Genomic DNA, 26,552 nt, shown 5'->3' with positions numbered 1-26,552 from the left:
AGTTTTCATACAAGTTGCATCTGTGCATTTGACAGCAGAATTTGGAATATATTTAAAAAGTAAATTTTATTAAAATACAAAATTTCTAGTATTTAATTTCCAGATCTTATTTTGATTATCTGACTGATTTAATTAATTAATTATATGTCTGTACATTGTTAGTAGTGTTGGAAGATCATATGATGCTTCATGCAGCACAAGATGGGAGACCTAGGCTGAATTTGCAGAGTGCACCTTTTTTTGAAACTCCTATGCTATCATTTTATCATTATGCTTATTAAGTTCCTAGTCAAGCAAAGACTGCAAATCAAGAGGTCAACATCTAAAAAATTTCAAAATGGATATTTATGACATCCTACAATGATAGCAAAGCAGGTATCATATCCATTCATATATCACTTAAATACTGGTCTATTTGCAGAAGTATGCCTGCACAGCAATAGCCACTGGCTGATATGATGCTACAGCTAAATTCTGGGTTTGGTTTTCTCTATGTCTACATTGTATTTTTTTCTAACAGCAACAACAAAGTTTTGAAGCAAACTCGAAAGTTCTCACTTTCTCCCTGATAGTTGGTTTCACTGGGTAGTTTTGGTATGTACTAGGTTGCTCTAGCCAGCCGCTCTGGTGCAAGTTCCCTGCAGGCACTCATCAAGCAACCTCCAATGTTTAAGAATGCATAAAGCTCCAAAGAACCTTATCTCAGCCCGGGATCACAGTAAATCCAATCCAAGTGAAAATATTCAAATAATATATAGCATAGATGTATGGGCCTAAGCACTACCTATGATGCTCTAACAACCTGTTTTGCTTGAGTCCAATTATTTGCTTATGTAGACATTAGCTTTACCTCCTGGATACTTGGCTGCAGCCTTGCATGTTAATGATTGTTGGCATGAAATCCAAACCTGTAGCTCTATTAGTTCACTGCTTGGGACAAAACACTGCAGACAGATGACACTATTACACTGCAACTGGTCACAAAAGTTTTGGATAGTTTCGCATGCACTGTTTTCACTTCCTTCCTCTTGAGAATTCTGGGCATTTATGAATTTCCTGCACTTTAACATTTGTGGCTTTTGTAGATGAAACAAAAGAAAAAGTTCAGCTGAATTATCTGCATTAAGGGAATTTGATGCTGTAAACCTCTTACAAAGGAAAAAATGTATTCCAACATCTGTGCCCTTCTTCAAAGAAAAGCTAACAAAATTTAAAATATACAACTACTATTAACGATCTGTGACTTTGATTGTCTAACATACCTTTAAAGTTTAAAAATATTAAGGGTATTAATATTTCTTTATATATTTCTTCATATATTTTTTTCAGTGCAAACACAACTAAAGAATACAAGTATCTACACAGTGTCACTGGTTCACTGGTTTTGTTGCTTCCTTTTGGTTTGTTTTTAAATTTTTTAAGTATTACCATCTTTGGGTTTTCTGAAATAGAACCACATAAACTAAGAATTTTGGAAAAGCTGTCTTGCTCCTCCCATGAAATTATAGCTTTATTTGCCATTAACACAGCTGACGTTCAATTTCCTTGGTTATGTACATTTGGTGCATCATTTCTGAGCATGCAAGCTTACAAATGAAGTAGATTCATACATTCAGAACATCAAGAGAAATTGCAACAGAAAAAAAATCAAACCAAACCAAAACCCAAACCCAGTTTGGTTAACTCTGTTCAAAAGTAAACCACACTGCACCAAACTTAATTCATTTTGTATTCCCAGGCAATGAAAATACCATTTAGCCTCTGTGTGAGAACTTGAAGGATGAAAGGTGAGGAATCATAGCTAATAATTCCATATGTACTTGTGTAGCCTTTTTTTTCTTCAGTAATTCTACTGAGAGAACAGTAATCACAGTCTAATCTACCTAAATTTCTTCCTTAAAATTAGCAACATGTTTTTCTGCAGTAATGAAAACAACTCCAAAACTTCAGAACCTATGTTCCACTTGGGACAGAGAAAAAGTGACAAAAATATTCTGAGCATAAAGGCAATTTAATTTAAAATAAAAATGAAGACATTGTTTTAACTAATTCTCAGTTTATGTGAAATTTTCTCCCTACAGATTTCTACTTCAGAATAGTTTGTAAAGTTATATATAAGACAGGAAAAATTAACACATCTACAATTTGAGAAAGATTGCTCAAACTGATAGTTTTAAATTGGAAACAAGGACTATGATCTCAGAGATTTAGACTGCTTGTGGAGAGATACAGCTTCAGAAAAATATATGTCCTCATCACAAAGAACTATATTTAATGTTTCAACACTTAAGAGGTAAATCAGCCATGAATGTTTCCAAACTCTGAATAGTGAAGTTAAGCTTCCAGATTTATATATACAGCAGAAAATCATTACACTTTTCTATTACTGCATGCTACCATGTAGCAAATCAGAGCAATTTGCATAACAAACTCTAGATGCAGTGGATGGAAATCCCTCTCTTCGACAGCACAAACATCTTTGAAAATGGGAGTTGCTGATTTTAATAATGCTTATATTAATCTAAGTCTTAATCACATTAAAAAAAAAATCCATATATAGCCCAAACAGAAAATTCTTAAATTTAATTTGTGCTCTCCCCCTCTTACCTTCTCTGGTGGTGCAGGAGGTTGAAATCTTTTTGCACAAAGTAAAAATGGATCAGGATGCGGCTTGCCACGCTTCAACTCAGGATCCTCTCCCAACACAACATGATGAAAAAGACTAAACAAGTCTTTGTGTCTGGTTGTTTTTATCTCAAATGACACTACACTTGCGCTGGTGGCAACACCTATGGGTATCTTGTGTTTGTGTAAATGATGGATCAGCTTACTCACCCCTGCAAGACAAATATACACATTTTAGTTTTAGTTAAATATGCATATAGGTTGGTATATGTATTAATCTTTATACCTAATTACAAAGCATTTAGCAATACTTCAACAACACTGTCTTACTGGATGTAATAAACCTATTTCAAACAGCCAGAGTAAAAGAAAATTCTTGCTATATCTGAAATGTTCCTTCTACACTCAAAAATCATGGAACATTCTGTAAGTTATATACATACTTTTTCTGTTATCAAACAATGCTTTTCTCAAAATCTGTCAAAAATGTAATTAACATCACTACATAATGAGACCCACTAGAAAATCATTAAGCAATGTCCCCACATTATGTAAGTTTATTAGTTAAGACTGTAAGAGTTTGGGAGAACATTTCCTTTCATATACAGTTATGCTCCTGGGGAAAAAAAAAAAATCAAAGAAGTATACTCTTCTTACTGGATTGCAGAGTTTTAATTCCTGAAGTAGGTATCCAGCTGGCTCAAACCAGCCCGTAAGAGAGCTCAGTTTCTCTCTTTTGTAATTACTAAAGCAAGTAACATTAGGCAGAGGAGAGCAGCTGTCAGTCACAGTTGTTAATACCAGAGCTTTATCTATTTGTGCTGTGAACCCAGAGTAATGAACACCTCAAGCCTAATGGGTAGAAACTTCAATCTGATCCAGTCTTCTAGGGAAGGTTAATGCAGTGAACAGTGAAAACACAACCATTCTGTGTAAGAGGGGACCATACTTTGTTATTCGGTGCAAGTTTTGCATTTTCTCTGAAGGGGTTTTAATGCTCCTTTGCTGAAGCATTCTAAATGCTGGATACCTTTCCCAGAAAAAACAATTAGCATTACCTAATGAAGAACAAGTGTGGATGTCTGGTCTTTATTTTAATTCCCAAGAAAAAATCCTCCATACCTGTAAAATAATTTCAGCTGTGCTTTTTGGCATTAATCTCAACTGTACCGGACACAGGATATTAGTTTCAGGTAGTTTAGGTTCAAGTACAGTACAGTGGAGTTTTGGCTCCTTGAAACAACTTGAGCACAATTCTGTTTTCATGTTCCAGCTACATTAATTCTTATCCTATTTTTCATGCCTGGTTATACAAAAATAATCTTATTCCCTTCCTCCTGATTCACTGACATTGTTATATCTCCTTAAACCCTTCCTACTCCTCCTTTGCCACCTCAGCATCTCTGATTTGTATATCCCTTGTGATCCAGCCATTCAATTCTATAAGCAGCCATGTTATCTGCCATACATGTTTCCCAAGTATGCCCAACTTTGACAAGCTGTAAGTACCACTGATAACAAAGTGTGTAGATTAGTGAATAGGTGCAGTAACTAATCTTTCTGGAAATAGGACTTGTAGGTATGACTCTCTGCAGGTTTCTTATTTATTCTCCAGAATCGAATCAAACAATTAATAACTGATGTTTCCAGCTCCATGCTTGTATTTGAAGATGGCCTTTAAACACATGCACTTCTCTAATGTTAGATTTTGAGATGGACAGATATAACAAGCACTACTCTTCCTCTAAGGTCAATACATCAGCTATTTAAAAGCCTTCTTATCCTCTGTTAAGTGGTTATACTAAGCAAGTGCACTTTTTCCCAAATGATGCTACTATGTCCTCTCACTAAAATACCATGTTAAATACAAGCCAGCTTTTTATTTCAGATAGTTTATATCTTCATTCTGAATCATGTGAAGTAAGTCTGTATTAAATTAATGGAAGCACTGATTCCTTAATGTAAAGCAGTAGTATAAGTGTCTCTTCCCTAAAATAAAATGCATTCATTCTAAGGAATTTAATAAACTAGAATGTTTATCAAGGCTAGCATACGTAAGTGTAGTAATATAAAGTAAAATAAAGTGCAAAGATTACACAAGCAGAAAACTTTTCCTATCTCCTATGCCCTTGCTATGATATGGTTAGTTTTCTCTAAAGTTGTGCTCTTTTCAAACAGCTAATTTTCTTCAGTCCCACTGCATCAGAGCTTCAGTTCATCTCTCACTGGGTATGCTTATTCTATGTTTCTATTGGAGGTAGCCAGCCAGAGAGAAGCACTGTTGCAGAAAGGTTATTTCTCCAGGGTTCTCTCTTGTATTCCTCAAGCACGTCATGATTTCAATGTGTAAATGTGTATGCATGTGTGTTTGATTTCTCTTTTTGGCTTCTCTCACCACAAGGGAGCTAAAATGCAGTTGTCCCTAATATCTCCAGAGAGAAAATATTTACATTATTCAGAGAAGATGCCATTTAAAAAATGATTATTTGCATACATGTAAATAGAGCAATATAGAAAAAAAAAAAATCAGGGGCCAAATCAGATGCCCAGAAAAAAAATTAAACTGCATTTGGAAGAATAGCTAGATTAACTTGACAAGCTCAGAACAGTAGCAGTTGAAAAATATTTTAATTTCAGGTTTGCTTTCCTCTTTGTAAAAGCTATAGATCAGGAAAATTCATTTTCGTTTGCATCAATTACCACCAGTTTAATTCTAGACACTTTGCTACCACATCAAATTATTGACACAATTATTTTACTAATTCAGCATATAATTCTTCATTAACAAGATAATATCTTCCTTAGTATCTTTCTAATGCTATTTTTTTAAAGAAAATGTCACCAGAAGAGGAATTGAGGAACTGCTTTAAAGATCTGTAAGAAACTTCCCCTGGCAAATATTGTGTCATTATATCTTCTATAGCTACAAAGATTTTTCAATGAAATGACAATCAAAACCAACCAATTCAATGCTCAATGGCTATGAAGAAGTGTATTGAAAATTCCCATGATCTCCCTAACTTCTAACTTACTTGTGGCACCATGTGAGGGATCATGGCTCACCCATCCCAGAGGGACCCCTCTGCTAGACTTCTTGGGACTACCCTCCACCTCTCCTACTGAAAGCTTAGTAATATAGAGCAAGAATAAAAATTCAAGAAATATAAAAAGAAATAAGGATCTCTGTTTTTTCCAGCATAAGAATACACTTCAAATGTGGCACGCAGGCAATAAATAAGCCCACAGGAAATAAATATCTTATGCAGAACAACATAAATTATTCAAGTAGTTATAAAAAAATTAGGAATAAATATCCCGCATTGCTATAATTTATTTCCAAATGTACTCTTGCTTTTAGATAGTAAAAGAGGTAAGTACTGTATCTTTACACTATCTCTTTAAAAAGAAGTTTTAGATCGACACAGAACCCTAATATATACTAACTGCTACAGTTAAGCATCAGTGACTGTTGCACAGAAAAATAGGTGAAAAGAATTGTAAGCAGAGCTTTGTCACAGAAGCTGCAAAGAAGGAGGATCAACTTTAAATGTCAACATCTTTAAAACATAATTAATGACAAATGTCAATGAAGTTATCAACTTTGAGGGGAAAAAAGAAAAATCAAATGAACAGAAAGGACCTATTTCTTCTGAGACCACAGACACATTTAAAAGAAAGAGAATGGCTCTTTTGTTCTGAAACTTGAGGAAAAGCATATACATTATTTTATTTTTTTGAAAAATGAACTTTTATCCCTCCATTAGATTCCAGATGTGGTGTTCTCTTTAGATTCAGCTGATATCATGGTGACTAATACATTGGATCAACTGACAAACTAAAAATAAGACTTATACTGAACAACAAAACCCTTGGGCTAACTGTCACATTTTCCTTCTAATTGACTAATACATACGTGTACACCAAGAGTTGAGGAAACCATATAATGTTACACTGAAATGATCTAATGAGAATCCCTATCTAATTATTTACACGTTATTACAACACTGTTTATACATTATTCTTTTTAAGCTATCACATTTTATAATCAAATGACATTATTGATCATGAAGTGAAAATTAACAAGATGAAACTCCTGACAACTAACTCAAATTGATTGAAAGCAAAGGGAATTTTTATTTTCCTTTTAGCTTTATATAAACATAATCTCTGTGTCATGCACAATAGTTTAGAACAGTGAACAGTACAAACATTTTTGCTACATTTTATTTTATATATTTTCAAATTTTTGTACCATCCCTTTTCTTGTATTTAGCTATCCCTAAACAAAACACTGTTCTTCACTTGTACCACTTCCATATATACAGATTCAGATCTATTTATTTTAAAAATGTTTTCAGATAAAGAAGGAAAGACTATAAAGCTCTTCTATTTTTTTCAAATGTTGATCTCCAACCAAACTTTCATCTATGAACATGTTACAGTAGTATAAAATAATGTTTTTCAAGATGAACAAGAAAGTGATCTCCATTATAAACTGGAAAAACACATGAGATAAGAAATAGAATTATACACACCACTTTGGGACTGAACCCCAATTTCAGTTTCCTCTGTTCCCCAACTGACTGTCTCTTGTGTTGCATATTGGTAAAACCTTACAAAGGGTAGGCCTTGTAAAATCATGGCTCAGGCCTGTTACTTTGGCTAAGCAGAAAAAGGACTGTGGGAAAGAGATTCAGCTGAATTAGGGGTAGAAAAACAAGTTATGTAACCATGGTGTGTTCACATCCTGGTGTATGGTGGCTGAATTATGTTTGTTATGATTTAAAAATACATAGCTGATAATGGGCTAACTGCTTAAAAAGGTCTGTGTTTTGCAATAAAGCAGCGCTCCTTTGCACCTGCCTGGGGACTCTGCATCACTATGGACCCTCACTCACCCACACTGGTGTTTATATTTCTGCTTGCAGTTGTTTGATTTGAAGGCATAACACCATTATACAGACAATCATACAGCAAGCTCTGACAGTACCTTAGCTTGAAAATCCACTGTTTGATGTCTTATACACACAGCTGAAGTCCTGCAGTCTTCCAGCTTGAGGAAAACAGCTGGTTTGTACTGGTTTGGTGTACTGTCAGCACAGAGTGCGGGAGCACACAAATACTCAGATTTACACAGACAGCCCCCCTGTCTTCTCTAATGTCTCAATCCTAAAAAGATGAGCATAAGCTAAGGAAAAAGCCCTTAAAAATGAACTTCACAAGACCTCTTCTCAAGAAAGTATACATTGCAAATAGGACCATAGTAAGTTAAACACCTAGAATTTATAAGGTAGATTCTATGAAAACTAAGCTTCAAAATTACATTACAGGATCTCGTACATGGCTGAGAAGGCCTCAGTGTCATTTTCAAACAGTGTCACTTTCAGTGGCATATGCTTTCACAAACACCATAGTGTACTATACCCCTCTTGCCACTGTTTAGTTCTTTCCTGATAGGCACCTAGGTACCAATTACATGTTATTTCTGATAAATAGTATTTTATTCACAAAGCAATCCCACAAAGAAAACCAAGAAATCAATAGGAAATAGAGAAATAGCAAATGTGTGTATGTGCTGTTGTTCTTAATTTATCGGAAAGCTAGCATTCTCTGCTAGGAAGGACATATAGCAGACATAGCCACATTTTTCCACCCTTAAACAAAATCCAAATAGCTCACAGGGCTTCCAGATCTGCCCCAACCATCATACATAATATTCCTTTACAGTTTACAACTAATTTAGCTAAAGTGTTAACCAACTGAAAAACATTTTGAGCAGGCTGGAAGAGAGAACCATCATATATAATAATACCTCATATTCTTCAAAATGATCACTGTCCTTATTAAAGTAATTACAGTGTCAGACATCTAATAATCTAAGAAACAATATAACATAGGATTATTTTAGTTAAAGACAGTAAATAATAATAATAATAATAATAATAATAATAATAATAATAATAATCCCATACAAACAGAACACCATAAATACAGTATATTTCTTAACCTAATTAAATGCAAGCATCAAGTAGTCAATGAAATCCGATTATATTGTGAAGTTTCCATAGATTCTGTGTATTCTTCAGGTTCAAGTGGAAGTTCATATTAAATTATTACAGAAAACAAAAGGCTACATGTATGGAAATAATAAAAACTTTAGCTAGGCTTAGGGTGACTATCCTGTGTCTTTCTCTTAATAGTTGTTTTTTTTTTAGAAAGTAAACACATGCAAACTCTGAAAACTCAAAATAGAAAATGTGTATTTTAAAAGTGATATGAAGATGACTTAATATGTTCAAAAGCTTCTCCACACTTTAATTAGTTTAATAAAAATACTACTTCTCATTTCAGAGAATCATAGAATAAGCTGACTTGGAAAAGTTCCACAAGGATCATCAAGTCCAACAACCTTTACAGGCCTCAAATAGTTATGAATAAAGTAACAACTTTAGTGCAACCCACTGCTGCTAGGCATCCTTTGACATAGTTTTAGGGACTACAAAAATACTTCAGAAAAAGTGAGGTATTTAGGAAATTTTACAGATTGTCTTATCCCTCTCCCCAGGTAGTTACTGGTTTTCTGGTAAGTGATCCAGTCACAATCCTGTGCTATGTTTATCTGTATTTTATAATCACGATCATTTGGTTGCCAGTTAATTTTCATTGTTGAAAAGATACTCAATTCTCCTTATTTAAGTTTTGAAGACCACTCTTCTTTGTACTATGTACTAATGAGTACTATTAGTCATATTTATTTTAATGTCAACTGTAATTATAAGCCAAAGGAAAGGTTTTCTTTTCAAACTTTTTGATAAGAAATGTGGTGGTTTGAAAAAATAGAGTAGGAAATACATTACAAAGTTCTTTTTAATACAGACAAAAACTGTATTTCATGGGCAACCAAATCTTTCCTTGTGTATATTTTATCTATACATGCTTATGCTTTCTTGGGAGGGGTAGCTGGGGGTGGTATAACTTATTTATTTAATCTGACTTCTTACTCTCATTCAAAACCACAATTGTTTTTATTTTTATTTTCATATCATGTTTGACTAATCTGTTAGTCTGCCACCTCTTTTATTCTGTTTCCCTTTTCCTTTGCTGATGTACATATATGGTTCATTTCTGTTTCCCTACTATACTTTTGGAGCTTGTCTACACCATGTAGCTCATGCTAATACAACTACACTTGCTAAGTCTTGTAGCTGAGATGCAGCATATTCTGAAGAAGAAACAACTTGGGCTACAGACTTTTTAAAAGAACACAGTATTAATAAATAGATTTTCAGACCTGTGCATGGAAATATTTGTTGGAAGAACTGTACTGGTCACCATATTCTTTCCTCATGTAGTTTGTGCACAAATTCGTATAATGTTTTGCATTGGAAAGGACCTTGAAGATCATCTAGTTCCAATCCCCTGCCATGTCCAGGCCAACTTTTTTTAGGTCCAGTTGCTCCAAGCCCCATCCACCCTGTCCTTGGAAACTCCCAGGGATGGGACATTCATAGCTTCTCTAGGCAATCTTTTCTGGTGCCTCACCACTCTCACAGAAAAGAATTTCTTCCTAATATCCAACCTAAACCTAGTCCCTTTCAGTTTGAAGTCATTCCCCCTTGTCCTGTCACTACAAGCCCTTGTAAAAAGTCCTTGTCCAGATTTCTTATGAGATACTGAAAGGTGCTATCAGGTCTCCCTTAAGTCTTCTCTTCTCCAGGCTGAACAACCCCTATTCTCTCAGTCAGCCTTCAAGGAGAGATGCTTCATTCCTCTGATCAGATGATCACTGGTCCTCCTCTGAACACATTCCAACAGGTGCACATCATGCTGGGTGCCCCACAGCTGGATGGAGCACTCCAAGTGGGGTCTCAAAAAGAACAGAGTAGAAGGGCAGAACTGCCTCCCTTGACCTGCTGGCCATGCTTCTTTGGATGTAGCCCAGTTCACAGTTGGCTTTCTGGGATGCAAGCACACATTGCCAGCTTGTGTTGAGCTTCTTGTCAATCAACACCCACAAGCCTATTTGTTAGGGCTGCTCTCAATCCATTCTCTTCCCTGGTGCTTGGGATTACCTCAACTCAGGTGCAGGACCTTGCACTTGGCCTTGTTGACCTTCATGAGCTTTTCCTTGACACACCTCTCAAGCCAAGTCCCTCTGGATGGCACCCCTTCCCTTCAGCATGCTGACTGGGCCACACAGCCCAGTATCATCAGCAAATCTGTTAAGGGTGCACTCAATCCCACTGTCCATGTTGCCAAAAAAAATGTTAAATGGCAATGGTCAAATACAGCTTCGCGCTTGTCTCATATTCAGTACTCCTACACATACACCTATCACAGCATTGCTCTTCATTCACCACTGTGTAGATACAGCTACTTTTCTACTCACATTAAGCAGCACAAGAAGAGAGGACACCTGACCTCTGTGCCAAAATCAAGGCTCTTTAGACACACATATTCAAATCCACTTCATTTTGCTGTAATTTTGCACAAAACAAGCTGTCCAAGAGTGTTTGGTGTATATCCGGAAGAAAAGATTTACTGCTGAGAAAAAGACTAAAGGAAACCAAAGTGGTCTATACAGTGTTTAAATTAACTGTGCATATATTATGCATGTCTTGATAATTTATGTCCACTTGTACACAAACGGAAATCTCAAGGATAAATATAGCTTGTGTATTAAAAAGACTACTCCTTCTTTCTAAAATTATTTACAATTCCCACACTGAATGTGATATGACATTCACTGAATGTGATATGTGGTAGAGCTTTTCAAGATTTCATCACTTTCTTTAATCAAAGAAAAGTTAACATTAGCACTCAGCTTTGTCACGTTGATTAGATTTCTAACCAATTTAATGATAATCCTTAAGTTCACAAAAACAAATCTATGGCAAGAAACCTCAGCAGCCTCTGAACACTAAGAGCACTCAGCGAAACAAAACAACCTCACTTAGAAAAAGAAGATGCTGTTTGTTAACTTAAGTAATAAAATTATTTTAAAAATATTTTTATGAAGTCTGGTATACTACAACAATGGCAAGCCCATCACCAATGCTATTGATTTTTTACACTTGCTCTCAATCCTCAGATGAAGTCAGGATTGCTGCTGTGAAGGTGACAGTGTGACAGAGGTGGGGTTATCTACTACTTGGTTTAATTGCAAAGAATGCTTTAAATTGGTCAGCCCTGAACAGGCATTTGGACTAGATGACATTTGTAGGTCCCTTCCAACTGAAATAGTTCTATTCTACTCTATTCTATTTCTGAATCTCATGAAACTATGGAAACACAACTCTCAGATCAACCTGCTTCTTTATTTGTTATGACACACTGTTTAAAAATGCTTTTTGCAATGGTATGGCATCCTTTCATTAAGCTACAAAAGTGGAGGTTGAAACTACCAGCCTACCCCCTAACTTTGGAAAGCCATGACTATTAATAAGGAATTTTGTCTTCTCTTATTGCTCCCTAAAAAGTATCAGAGACCCTTCTGGTCAGAGAGACTTCCTATTCATCAAATCATTATTCTCATTTGAATCTGGACATATTGACACATTCTATACCATAGAAGGAGTATAAGTACTAAATTTTACATAATTCAAAACCTGTATCAATTGTGTTGCTGATTTCTTGATAAAAGCATGTTTGGGATGCAGTCCTTTAGGACTTGATTAAAGGTCAAATGTTTGATATCAGCCTAACAGGAAGCATCATTCCTAGTTTGCAGCTAACTGGCTAATCTCTAGGGGTTACAGGCTCACTGAGCCCAGCATAGACTCACTAGAGCTTCCTACCATTAAAACAAAAACAGCAAGGAAAAGAAAAGATCATGGTAGGAAGTCTGTTTAATTGTCAAGGGCACAACATGAATCAAGGAAGCAATGGTTAAGCAAACTAGACACCTGGTTGAATTGAACTGTCCAAGAAAAAAGAAATTTGGAGTGAGTTGCCATTGAAATTTGAATGGGCATTCTTTCTTCTCTTTTTGTGCTTTCTGACTCACTTCATTTGGTACTAAAACTGAGGTATGAAATTGTCTTCTCATGGCTGCATAGGACAGTCAACTGTACTTGAACTGGAAAATAGTTTGCACATCACATTCTGCACTAGTTGAAGAGGAGATGCAACAACTAAATCCCAGTTATCATGAAAATGGCCCAGGACTGGAACATGTCTGAAAGGCATACACAGCCACACAATCCTTAAAGATCTGTGCTTTGTGATAATGATGATGAGCCAAAACCCAGGGACTACAGTGAAAGAATAACAGTAGTTTCACAATCCTGACATGATTATAGCAACTGTTGGTAGCTGTGTAATTTGGAGTTCAGTTTTTCTCACTCTGCATATATTCTAGGTTTTTGCAAAAGCACACCCATATACGTAAAGGTAAACATACATATGCATGGTTTTCTTCTGTTCTGCTGATCATTCCCTCATCTTCTGACTAAGCACTTCCCTGCAACATAGAAACACTCAAAATGCATTTGCAGAAACAGAAAACCTACTGCATTACTCTTGTAGATAACAATGTCTGTACTCTGACAGAAATATTTAGAAAAGCAGCACAGTGGCAGGTCTGTCATTTTTTAAGTGTCATCTTGGATTAATTTCTTTCTACACTGAATCAAAATTACCATTCCTTAAGATTCTTTCAGAACTAAAAATAAATCCAACTGTGAAAAAGTCTCAAATAGTTACCAGAAAATTCCATATTAGAAATGGATGCTGCTTCTTCTTAAATGAAATTTGTATTTTGACTGCAGCCTGATATATTGAAGCTGGTCTGTCAGTTTGGCCATACTGAAATAGCCCAAATTCTGTCTTTAGCCACTTATGTCTCAGAGGTGCTGTACACTAAGTGGTATGCCTGTCATATAGCCTGTGCCATGGTTTAACCCCAGCAGAACACTAAGTACCACACAGCTTCTCACTTTGTGCGTGTTCCTACCTGGTGGGTCATGAAGAATCAGGAAAAAAGAACAACTTGTGGGTTGAGATAAGAACAGATTAATAATAAAAACAAAGTAATAATGATAATATTAATACTACCAGTTGTAAAATGAACCGGAGAGGGGGAGAGACAGATAAAATCTAAGAAGAGTGATGCACAATGCAATTGCTCACCACCTGTTGACTGATGCCCAGATCATACTCAAGCCACAGTTGGTCCCTCTCCTGGGTAACAACCCCAGTTTATATACTGGGCATGATTTGCTATGGTATGGAATATCCCTTTGGCCAGTTCAGATAAACTGTCTTGGCCATGCTCCCTCCTGGCTTATTGTGCACCTATTCAATGGCAGAGCATGAGAAAATGAAAAAATCCATGATTTTGGGTAAGCACTACTTAAACATCAGTGTGTTATCAACTTTATTCTTGTGCTAAATCCACTTTAGAGTCCTTTTACACCAATAATATGACAATTAACTTTCACTTTCCAGATGGTTACCTGTAACCATCTGAAAGATCAGTTAGTCAGAGATCAATTGGTAAATTCAAAACGTTACCACAATCTTACATTTGGCACAACACGTGCCAGAAGCCCATTCTTAATTCAACAACATTAAGTGACTGTAGAATAAATCCACAATCCATTAATAAACATCCTCAGAAGATACAAAAAGACAGAATTGGATTAAAAAATCTGGTTAACTGGAGAACAGTTCTTAAAGAAAGTGAATAGTAAGTAGCTGGAGACATTTTCCTCTAGCTTATTAGCTGTAATCAACCAGGTTTCCCAAAATTCATGGCAATTCAGCTTCAGCTTGTATCCTAGTTCACATCAATTCTACTTTAGAATATAGACTGAACAAAGTTATCGTGCATTTAGTTGAACAGAAAAGATAATCAGTTGAACAATTTTGGTGATGATGAAAATGTTTACTTGCTTCTCCTAGTACAAATTTTGCTTGTTTCATCCATAATAGTCCAGCTTCAGTGAGAACAAAATTCACTTATTGAAGGCAGGAACAGTAGAAAACTTCATGTTTCCTTTGGCTAATCTGTTCCATCACCTTTCTAAGTCTGTTCAAGCCAGCTCAGCCACATTATCAAATCTTCAGCAGGCATGAAATATCTCTGTGCAACCCAACATTTTACCCAGTCTGTTCATCTGGCATTTTCTAAACCCATACAAGGTGTTTTTGTTTGGCTTGCAAAAGATATATTTGAAAAATCAGTCCCAGAAGCTTGAGATAAAAAACAAAAAACACATCAATCCAACTTTCTTGTTTTTCTGGAAATTTTAACTAGGCTTACAGTGTCAGGTGGATCTATAAGTGAGAGAGATGCAATTTGAAAAATCTTGCCTAAAAAAGACATTAGAGAGATAACTAAGAGTGAGAACTAAGTTGGACACAAAATATACTTAAGTTTTTTAAGCTGCTGAAAAAATCACACTTTTTATTTTTGCTACTTGTTACTTATTCCTTGCATATCACATATTTTTAACTTTTATCTTCTTAATGCATTATGAAACTAGGAATAAAAAATTGCTCTAAAAATTAAAATATTAATGCACTGTAGAAATTGTCAGAACAAACGAGCACATGTTCAAAGAGAAAAAATGGTAACTGTTAAACATGTACAGTGACATGCAGTTATTTCACTTGTAATCCTTTTTTTATAGTTCTCTCCTGCTCTTTTTGGTTTTTTTTCCCATCATAAATTATTGATACTTGCTCCATAAAGTTTAACATTGTACATAAAGTTCTCCTAGCTTTAGGTACTGATAGAGTTGCATGACTGAAGATTTCTCTCTAAGCATTTCATATCTAAATGTAATTCAATACAAAAGAATGCATTCACACTACAGGTAAGATTCATCCTCTTGGTTATCTTGAGTTACCTCGTTGAAGTTACTCACTTAAGCATCCTACACAATCACTGGTAAAAGACATATTTTCAAAAGTTAAGGAAATTCCCCTGTCTTAGGATAACCTGAAAAACCCTCCTTCTCCACTGACACACTCAGACACTGTACTTAAATTACAATTTTCGGGTTAGGCGAGAATAATTCCAACAGAAAGGACCCATGGGCCCACATACTTTTATATGTGCAGGCAAATGCCTCTGTGCTTAGCAAAGTCAGACTATGCTCATAGACACGTAAGACACAGCTGACAAAAACAGTTACAAACAGTCTAGTTTACCAAATAGAATACATGCACATGTATCTAGTCTTTTTTGTTCTTTTAAAACATGAAAAGAAGTTTTTCTCCAAATAAACAGGGCAAAAAGAAGTCTGTCAACTTTAATAGGCAAAATATCCTTTTAAACAGGTAAATAAACAGGTAGATTTAATAAATTTTCTAAAACAAGAGCAATGAAATAATCTGTAAGAGTGACTGCTTTATGGAAGGCAGATTACAAACTTTTACCTTGATTAGCATTTAAATAATTCCATAAAGAGTTTATAAATGCTGCAAAGAAACATACCTGGCATTAACCCAGCAGTATGGAATATCTTCTCCAGCTTTGTTTTACTTTCAAGGAATAACTCTTCTTTGGTTATTGGAAGATTTAGAGCATCTCGAATAATCCCTGCTGCTTCTGGGGCTTGTCTACCTAGAACCAAGGATTTCACATCCCAGCTATAGGTCTTTCCATAACGCCTGCAGATCTCGTCATACACTTGTGTATAGAGAATCTCAGTATCTGAAAAAAAAAAAAAAAAAAAAGAAATTTAAACCTATGTACAAACAAGTAGGCAGCTGGTCTTGCTAAGAGACCACATAAAAGGTCAGAGCATGAACTGCCAGGAGCCAGAGGGCACGTAGCAGAGTGGATAAAATGCCTCCCTTTATTTGAGGAGGGAAACAAGGCTTCTACCATCACCTCAGAGGTACCCATATTTTTCAAGCCGTCATTTCTGCGTTAAGATAATGTATCTTAGGGTCTCAACAAATAACTATATGGACCTGCTCTTTTATCACCTTTCTTCACTATCCAAGTTAGCAAGCAGTGTCTTAATTTAAATACTCTATTTATGCTTTTCATGAGAAAGAAAAAGAAAAAGAAAAGAAAAAGAAAAAGAAAAAGAAAAAGAAAAAGAAAAAGAAAAAAAAAGAAAAGAAAAGAAAAGAAGGAAATCTGGTACTTTCGGGGGATGCCATTACATATTCCATGTAAATTGAAAAAAGAAAAAAGATTTAATTATTTAAGAGTGTCTTTGAGAGGAAGCTTCTAAGTGCCTTCAAAGACATTATGGTCATTATTACAGAGCTGCTGGAGCCACTGCATTTACAAGAGATTACTCAAGCAAAACACACTCACTTGTATTTCCAGTGGATTTCAGACAAGACCAAACTTCAGACTGAATTTTGGCAATGATACTATCAGCTTATATGTCAAAGGTGGTTTTAGGTTTAAAGGTATTTTTTTAATACAAACAAACAATTCATCCTTTCCTTCCCTCCTACCCCTACAAATTTTTGAAAAAGAAGGTCATTAGCATTGAATTTAACACTAATATGGGGATGACATGTACTTCCAGCTCTTGTCTTCATTTCAGCAAAGATCTCAAACACTGGCTTTTCTACCAGTCTGTTTATATTTTTAAGTAGTCTCCTCTGAAAAGTCAGCTACTGCTGTCAACCATGCTTTAATTTCCTTCTCAGGCATGTCTCCACCGTCTGTATCTCTAAAGATATGTCTATTATCATCACTTTAGAAATAAAAGGAAAAAGCAAGGAAAGAAGGAAGTTGCTCTTACGAGATTTATTTAGAGAAACCAGGGACTTCACTTATCAACATGTCCTTTGCCATGTAAAATATTTTTAATAGAGATAATAGTGAAAATATTCATGTGGATACTGCATCACTTTCTGAATACATAAGAATTACGCCGGAGTGATTAAATGTTAAGCTTTAACAAAGATACTATGAAGAACACACTCTGAAGAAAGAAGCACAGAGCCCGTGACTACAACAGATGCCAAGATCTTCCCTGCAGTCTGACAAACACTCCCTCCTTCACCACAGTAATGTCATCCTGAGATCAGCAGATGAGTCTCATCTGAAAGCAAATGAGAAACTCAGGGGCCATTTCACCATCGTGTGAACCTACAGCAGTGCAGAATAGATTTTCTGCCACCTGTCAGAGTGCTCTAGTCCGTGTCTCCTCTCAGTAACTAGAGGGGATGCTGGGCCAAAAGACCTGATGAAGACCCAACATACTTGTCAGGAATATTTAACAGAGCACCAAAGGGTTCACAAAAACTTTTTACCTTAAAAATAGAGGCAAAAAAGCCTATACTACTCTTTGTAAATGCTCCTTAAAGAACTACACATAAGGGAAAAAAAATATAAGGGATCTTGGAGACCCCTCAAACACACAGGAAAGGTATCACAACAGAAACACAGGCAAATGGGCTCTGAAAAGTGTTAAGCTGGCTGACACAAGAAAGGAGAAAAGAAAAAAGAACAATAACAAAAATTCTTCAATTTTGCTTAAAAATGCCAGCTGGTACTCTCTGCAAGCTAGGAATGTAAATTAAGAATACAATTTTTAAAATTCACAGCTCTCATTTCACTTTTATTTATAAACCAGCTTTTCTTCTCTATCTCAGATTCACCAGGTGAAGGACATAAAATTCTTATCCTAAGTTTAAATTTGAAACTGAAAATCAATCCTCATCCTATTAAATAGTACAAGCCAAGCAGAATTAAAGCAAAGCAAGGAAATAAAAAATTCTAGAACACGAAACTTTTCCTATGGGTCTCTACAATAATTACACATTAATCTATTTGAAGTGAAAGGTTCAACTTTATAGCTAAATATACTACTTTAATAGTCTCCTGCATTTTAAATATTACATAGCTGACTTTTGAATGAAATTTTATTTATTTTCCTTAAAAAAATCAATATGATTTTAATTTTCATGAGTAGATGACAAAAGCATGGATGTAGGCATTTTACTTGCTCAAATAGTTATGTTTCACTACAGTACACGAATAAAATCTGAAATACGAGGATAAAGTTATGTACACATACACTGTAAAATCCAACTGGAATCTGAGAAGATCACTGCTGATAAAGCTGCATTTCCTACATACATGTATAACAGATAAGGACATGTTTCTTTTGATTGAAGACAAAGGAAGATCTATATGTTTCCCTAATAATTAAAGAGCATTAAATGAATACTACATAATATAATGTCAAGATTTCTTATTAATATTGGAAAGGAGCAATCTCAAAACAAAAGGCTAGCTTTTTCATCATTGTAACAAGAAAGAAATCACACACAGTTCAAAGGACTGATCAGTTTAAATCAGTTTAAATATATCAGTGAAGTATATTTTCATACTGCTCTAAATCTACTATAGAAAACAAATTATATCAAGCTTCCACACATGAATAAATCCCATTGATGAAATGACACAAGCAAGAATTAGAAGTTCAGCTCAAGTGCCTAATTACAAGGACCTACTGATATTTACTCTGGTAAATGTCCAGACATCCAAGAACATCCACACACATCTAATGTTAAAAAGGTAATTTGGGCAAGACTCACACTTCATGGCATAAGCAGCCAGATGATGCCCTACAGCATCCCAAGTATGTCACACTAACACATTTCAGCAAGTGAATCCAGCCCCAGCTGCTAGCCTCCATCAGGAATACAAACTAAGAACACAACAGGACATATGTGGCAGTGGCCTGTTCTAACAATGGAAAGGAAAAGCAAGAATTCTTAGCTCCTGCAATTTTGAGTAAATGCATAAGTTTTCAAAATACTCTTTTTATTTCTAGCTCTCATCTCTTGAAATATCTTTTACGTGGACATTATCAGCACAATGTACTGTCCATCTGCTTGCTACATTTCACTGGGAATGAGTAATATTCATTCCCTAGTCACATATCATCTTCTAGTCATTTTTATAGTGACCCTTCTTCAATATAAAAGCACAGTCAGCTCCACTGGTGTTGTTTAGAGTGTGTAAAAGCCAGTGTGTGTATTATAAATACAAATAAAGTGACCAAAATGACAGAGGCACTGGATTATTCAATTCATGATTTGGCACAAAAATATGCTGACATGTATTCAGGAAGACCTGCAGGTCACTTGGAAACACCCCACAGTGACTATATGGAGTGCATGATCTGCTCATATCACTGCAGAGTCACAATTAGATGTACAGATCTACCTAGGCTGGGGGTACAGCAAACATCAAAACAGTATGTAAGCCTCACATTTACCACTTACACATAAAGACAGCTTAAAACAGAAAATTATGACTTCATGAATACAGAACTTAATTTTTAGAAGGTTATACACCTTCTAATTGAATATTATGTTATTGTTATTCTAAAATAATCTCTAGTTTATAAAGTAGATGAGATTAGTAGGCATGAAACTTCATTTTAGCCATAGCTCATCTTAATCACTAGTTTTGAGATTTTTGTTTGAATAACCCATCTCAATTTTGCATTAACCTTCCCAGATGAAATACACCTATGATTTATCCTTCTGCTAGAAGCCTAAACCATATTAAAAGAGTTTTAATTGTATACATTCAATATTTTTCAGTAATTCAAAATCAGACCCCTGACAACTAAACTGCAGGATTTTTTTTAATTATTACTTTTCTTTTTGATATAAAAGTAACATAAGAGAAGAATTTTAAGTTAAGTAACAGGTTTCTTGTGTCCATACCTGTGAGGCAGACTTCTATTCACATGCAGAAGAGAATAATTTTCAGTATTCAATTTAGCCAAATTTAGACACAGTCAGTCATTTTCATCAACATTTTGGCCCAGGATTGAGAAAGACTCATTAGATTTTGTCACCATCAATACTGAATGAACACATAGGTGTTAAAAACCATGATTTTGCTTTCCTATCAGTCTTTCACATTATTCCCATAATCTCTTTAGAGTATGCAACAGTGTAAAAAAATGTACAAATTACTAAAATGCTCATCTGGGGTATAAGAGACAAAAATAATTATAAACCAGAATTATAGAAGTGTGAATTTTTACTTTGCTTTTTGCAACTAATTTGGTGTCATTTAGTACAGTATAAACTGTTAACTTGCAAACAAATCTATACAGAGCTGAAATGGGGACAACTGGGACTAGATCAATCAAGATTAGATATTTCCTCTACATATAGACTTATAGTAATGACATTTACATTTTCTCTCACTTCTGGATTAGGATATAACACAGGCCTTTGTGTTGTGTGTTTATTCTCCGCATTGTATCAACTGAACAATGTTAAAGAACATGGGATTTAAACACAGCAGTGGCAAAGCTAAAATAGTGACAGATTTCCCATCAGAAACACTAGGTTTGTCTAGTCCAGAGCATCACATGATCAGTCATTGATCCTTTTGCCCACCTATTTCAATATCAGCAAAATCATGTACTCAGAGTTCTTCTTCCTCTCCCTTTCCCAAGCAAAAAAGACATGGCTGAGCAGCTCACGGACCAGTTGTGTCAAGTCTGTGAGACTCAGGAGTAAAAAAATGCTGCAGCACTGCATGAAAGCCAGGGAATGGATGTCTTTCAGCTAAGCCTCTGTACTCTAAAGAGACCTCTCATAAATCTTCCTATTCTACAACCTCTCTCCCCACAGACAGTACCTGCTCTTAGCTCATTCAGTTACACAAATGAAACAATTCTTGAAAGACGTGGATTTCAACAACTGAGGATGTGAGTATCAAGCAGTGAGCCATTCAACACATTTCCAGATGGTATGAGGACTACCACAAATTTTAGGAAGCATCACTGGCAAGATAAAAGCCACATGGATATCCACAGATTTGAAGATTCTGCTGGTGGTTTTGGTAAGCGGGAAAAGAGAAAAGAATCGGAAACCAATGGCCTCTGAACAGCAAACTTAGAACAGAACAAGGAACAAAACAAAGAAGTAGTCAAGGTATTATTGTCCACAATTTATAAATGACAGTTCCATCTCAAAAAAGACCCAAAAAAACCACAAAACCCAAAACCAAAAATGGTCACTGAGGAACCAATAGTCTACGTCACTGAATAAAGGTTTCTGCATAACTCATTCCCCATTCATTTTTTCTCCCTTATTTCTTTCAGAGAGAATCTGTAAGACTTTCCTCTTACAGTATCAGCAGTCAAACAAGACAGATAAAACCATTATGAGCAATGCAAAAGAGTAGCAAGCATACAACTGCTGCCAAAACAGGTCTGAAACTGAAAAAGTTAGTTTAAACCACCAGAATCACTTAAGAATTAGAGCTGAAGCCTCCTGAATTAGCTAAGCAAACAGAAAATAAAGGAGATTTCTTTTTTTTTTTTTTTTTGAATAAACAATCTATAGCTGACAACTGTCTTGCAATTTGTGTCAAAAGGTCAGTTTTGCACTTTCTCCTCAACATTCTTCCATTCACACTTTCATTACTATGAAATCTAGTTTAAAAATGCATTACTATAGTCACCCATGATGGCTAAAAGGAAAAAAAACCCAGCAGTTTTACAGCTAACCTCAAAATCACTTACAACAGCTCAGCAAAAATAGGGATGAGGAAGGCAGGCAACAGAAATTACCTTTTAGCCTAACTGTTAGAGCACTAACTGTTAATAGCCTAACGTTAGAGTATTAACTCAGAAAACGAAACTCAGTCCTTCAATCCATCCTAAGGGCCTAAGGCTGTTTTTCTAACATACCCTGACATTTTTATGCTATTATGTTATGTACATATATACACTTGTATACAGATAAATGATTTATATGCTTGTACATATAGCATACAGGCATTTATTTTTATATATTTACTTTTATATGGTGTATGTATGAACTGTGTTTTACAGGCAAAAGTGTCCTTTAAAGAATGAAACTCAAGATGAGTACTAGCCAATTAATACAAATCAACCTGGAGCCTCTTGACTTAAAGGCTCATTAAAGGAATGCAGTTCAAAATGCTTAGCACTGAAAGTACACAGGGAAAAGGAATATTCAGTTCTTTACTGTAGTATTCCTCCATTTCTTCCATGAACTTGTTTAGGAAGAAAAATGAAATCTAAATTTATCATCTTAGACATACCAACTTCACTGCCACAGAAGGAAATAAGCACTGGTTTCCACAGAAGGAAATAAGCACTGGTTTCACACATGCTTAAGTGAAACATTTGAGCCATGCCTAAATGTCAAGGCTGATGTACCCAACCAGGCAAACTGAACCTAAAGGCAGTCTGGACCACCAAACCAAGGGAAATGCTGCTGTCATATTCATGTCTTGTACCTTTCCACTCTCAAAACCAGTACCACTTAAATTCATCTTACTGTTCCCTGGAAGTTAAAGGATGGTGAAGAATCTATTAAAATAAACATCAAGCACCAAATAATGGCTACTTCAAAATCATAAGCTACTTACAAAGAACAAGTTATTTAGTAAACCATTTTACATGATTAATAAACCATAACTTCCAAAGATACAGAAAAAAAATTGCTGAAAGTTAGAATTACTGCTTCCAATTTAACTGAGTAATGATTTGTAAACCATTACATTTTTGATTAGCACTTAGAAAAACTCACTGAAAAGATCCAATATTTACTTTAGTAAGGAGCAGGTATAAGACTATTCTGGAGTTTTAATTTTTGCAAACCTACTTCTTATTTTCCCTTGGACTTGAATGTTAATATAAGTACACTCCAAGGTAGAAAAACATGTTGCATTGTGATTACTGAACTAAGTCCAGAGAAACATGTTGCTACTGGCTAATTCAGTGCTGTCAGTCTGCTTGCCCTTCTCTGAGAGATCCTACCATGAATTCAAGTTATTGCTAACAGGTTTAAAAAGTAAGTAAATTTGATTCTCAAACAACAGCAGCTGCATGAAACTGTTCCCAAATGAGTATCACATATTTCCCCGGGGGGTTTATATTTCTAGGAGAATTTTTCAATGGCAGCTACAGAGAAAGCCAATTTCTCATTTTATAAGCAGAGAAACATGGTACTTCTATGGGGAGAGGAGGAAACTTCTGAACAAATTCAAAAGGCTTTTAGTTTACATTTATACAGCAGACATATCTTAATGCTATCTTGTATTCATATATACACCTTATCCTTCTTTTTTAATGCCACAGTGAAGTGAAAGAAACAGTTCACAAATAAAGCATGCAAACTTTTTCGATGCGGAGCTGTAAACAATACTCTGGCACCAATGCAAAACAACACATGAAAACGTAAAGAGAAGTCTGTATTTCCATTCCTGAGCATGAGGGAATCAAATTTGGAAATATAAAGGCAATATACATGACTTAATACAAAACATTCTAAAACTGTACTTATTAAGCATCATCTATGTGACAGCATCTCATTAGTTTAAAAATAGAAAAGCTATTGATTCATAGAAACTGCCTGATACACTTTCTTAGGCTCTTAACCATTAAAGACAGAACTATGCAAACAGCACTTGATATGGTGCCTGCAAAATCCTGTTGGGTGGAAATCTACAGTTTATAGAGACACAGCTTCTTAAAATGTGTATGGGGAGACTCAAGTCAGCAACAGTTAAACTATCATTAGTATATGAGCTCCTATACCACGGAAATTTATACAAGCAATGTTCTCAACCAGGGGAGCAATTACCAGCTCTGAACACCCTATAAGCTTATAGCATATTCACAAGGAAGTTTGCCTTTCACCAAGGGGGTACCTCCTCTTCTCGTGATGTTGCTGAAAACACAGAGCATCTGTTCACTGGCCCAAGGAATGCAAAACAAGGTTTAAAAAACTGTTTTGAAATTAGATGCTCCAAGGTACTTGTATAAAACCCCTCCCCCACAAGGTAGATGAAACCAGAAGAGTCACTGTGTTATCAAAGCCAGCAGAAGAATAGCTAATTGTATCTTCTTAATTAAGAGTCTGGTGGGTTGGCCCTGGTTGGGCCAGGTGCTCAGCCAAGCCCCAGTCTACTCTGTCATTCTCCTCCTCCTCAGCTGGACAGGGAATGAAGATATAACAGAAGATTCACTGGTCGAGATGAGGGTAGGGAGAGATCACCCACCAGTTACCATCAGAGGCAAAACAGACACAATTTTGGGAGATTGTATCTGAGCAGGGCAATAAGAAATAACACCAAATTTTAAAAAACCTTCCTTTACACCCATCCCATCTTCCTGGGCTTAGCTTTATTCCTAACTTCTCTACCTCTTCCCCTGCAGCAGCACAGGTGAACAGAGAAGAAGGGTTGTGGTCAGTTCATCACACATCTCTGATGCTCCTTCCTCTGCAGGAGTAGGACTCCTCCAGCACCTGGAGCAGGTCCTCCCCCTCCTTCACCAACCTCGATGCCTGCAGGCCTGTTTCTCTCACATATTCTAGCTCCTCTGTCCTGGCTGCTGTTGCTCAGCAGGTGTTCACCTTCTTAAATCTGTTATCCCAGAGGTGCTTTCACTGTCACTGATGAGCTCAGCCTTGGCCAGAGGCAGGTCTGTCTTGGATCTGGCTGGCATTGACTCCATTGGACATTGGGGAAGCTTCTGGCATCTTCTCACAGAAGCCAACCCTGTAGCCCACCCTTTCACACAACTCCTCTGCTACCAAAACCTTGCCACACAAAGCCAAATACAAATACCTACTTTCTCTGGGAAGAGCTTTCTATAAGAAACATAACTTTCATTAAACAGATATCCCAGAGCTGTTCTGTTTAACCCACAACATAATAGAAATGGAAAAAAAAATGTTATGAAAAGGGAAAAAAAGTGTCAGGAAACTTTATTCCTTCCTCAAAAAGAAACACAACAAAATGAGGCCATAGGGAAAATTCTCTTCAGCACACCACAGGTCTCTCCTAATACCAATTTCCTTATTCTCAAAAAGTTTTCATCTTTCTAAGAATATATTCTTATTCTTAATACATATATTCTCAGAGAGATTATATATATCTAAAGACTTGATCAAGCTGCAAATTCAAGATGTTTAACTTTCAGTGTTACATGTTTCTAAATCACTGTCTGTAATACTGTCAAAATGTCTGTTTCCTCAACAGTGGAAACATTTTAAAAGACAGAGTGACTTCAATTAAAAAAAAAAAAAAAAACAAAAAAACCACATTACATTTCTACTGTGAACTTGGACAATGTCCTAAATTTAATGGTGACAATGTGTCAAACATACTACCACAGAGAAGGTGTACAGAACTACAGATTAATAAAGACAATCTCTTCTGTCCACTCAAGAGTGCTTAAAATTTTAAGGTAAATCTGTTGATGGAGTGATTTCTCTGTGGTGATAAGACTAAGAGCAGAAAACCACACATTATCAAATGGCTTGGTTTTCCAAGAGCGAGGACATTTCATCATGGCTGACTATCTACATCCAAGAGCAAAGTGACAAATACTGCAGAAGACCTGGTCACAATAATTCTTTAGTAGTTATACACCAAGCACTCCTTTACTAACCATACTCTAAAATACACAAAAAAGAATCAGACCTTTGAGATTCATGAGGCAAGTATGATACAGTGAACTGAAAATTATGTTTTATGAGCTGCAATGACTGTTTGAAAACTGTAGAAGAAAATTCAAATCCATTATATAGATACAATAAAAGGAACTTCCACCACAACATAACAGGGAACTTCCACACAGATGGCTGTGTGCCACAGGCTTCTCTGAAGATGCGTGACCACAGCCCTCACCTCCCATGTGGGACTGAGGATCAGAATAGAGGGCTAATCTCACAGAGTACTCAAAGGCCTCATCCAACAGCAAGAATTGTCCTGCCTCCAGACTCGACAGTAAGCCAGAGGCAAGTTCTAACTGAGTCTTAGATCAAATACAGCCTATAGTCCAGAAAAAGACCACCCAAAGTTAGAACCGTCATAAATTATGGCCTTTTTGTCTCCCAACATCATTGGTAAAAGCACAGAAATACTGGAAGACTGCAATTTGCTTTAGAATATAATCAGATTGCTTAAGATTGTCAGGATGAAA

General features: G+C 35.8%; 1 protein-coding gene across 2 annotated transcripts in view; it reads right to left on the bottom strand.

Annotated features, from left to right (window-relative positions):
* Positions 1-26,552, bottom strand: part of PUDP (pseudouridine 5'-phosphatase) — a 66,971-nt gene that overhangs the window by 24,435 nt on the left and 15,984 nt on the right. For both annotated transcript variants that reach the window (XM_053935503.1, XM_053935504.1), the window contains exons 2-3: positions 16,070-16,288; positions 2,608-2,837 (exon numbers count right to left, since the gene is read on the bottom strand). In XM_053935503.1, the coding sequence (XP_053791478.1) occupies positions 2,608-2,837; positions 16,070-16,288 (449 nt within the window). The remainder of the gene's footprint in view (positions 1-2,607; positions 2,838-16,069; positions 16,289-26,552) is intronic.

This window comes from Vidua chalybeata, chromosome 2, assembly GCF_026979565.1.
Source record: "Vidua chalybeata isolate OUT-0048 chromosome 2, bVidCha1 merged haplotype, whole genome shotgun sequence".
Lineage (NCBI taxonomy): Eukaryota > Metazoa > Chordata > Aves > Passeriformes > Viduidae > Vidua > Vidua chalybeata.
The sequence above is the reverse complement of the archived record's forward strand: the minus strand, read 5'-3'. Positions and strand labels throughout refer to the sequence as shown.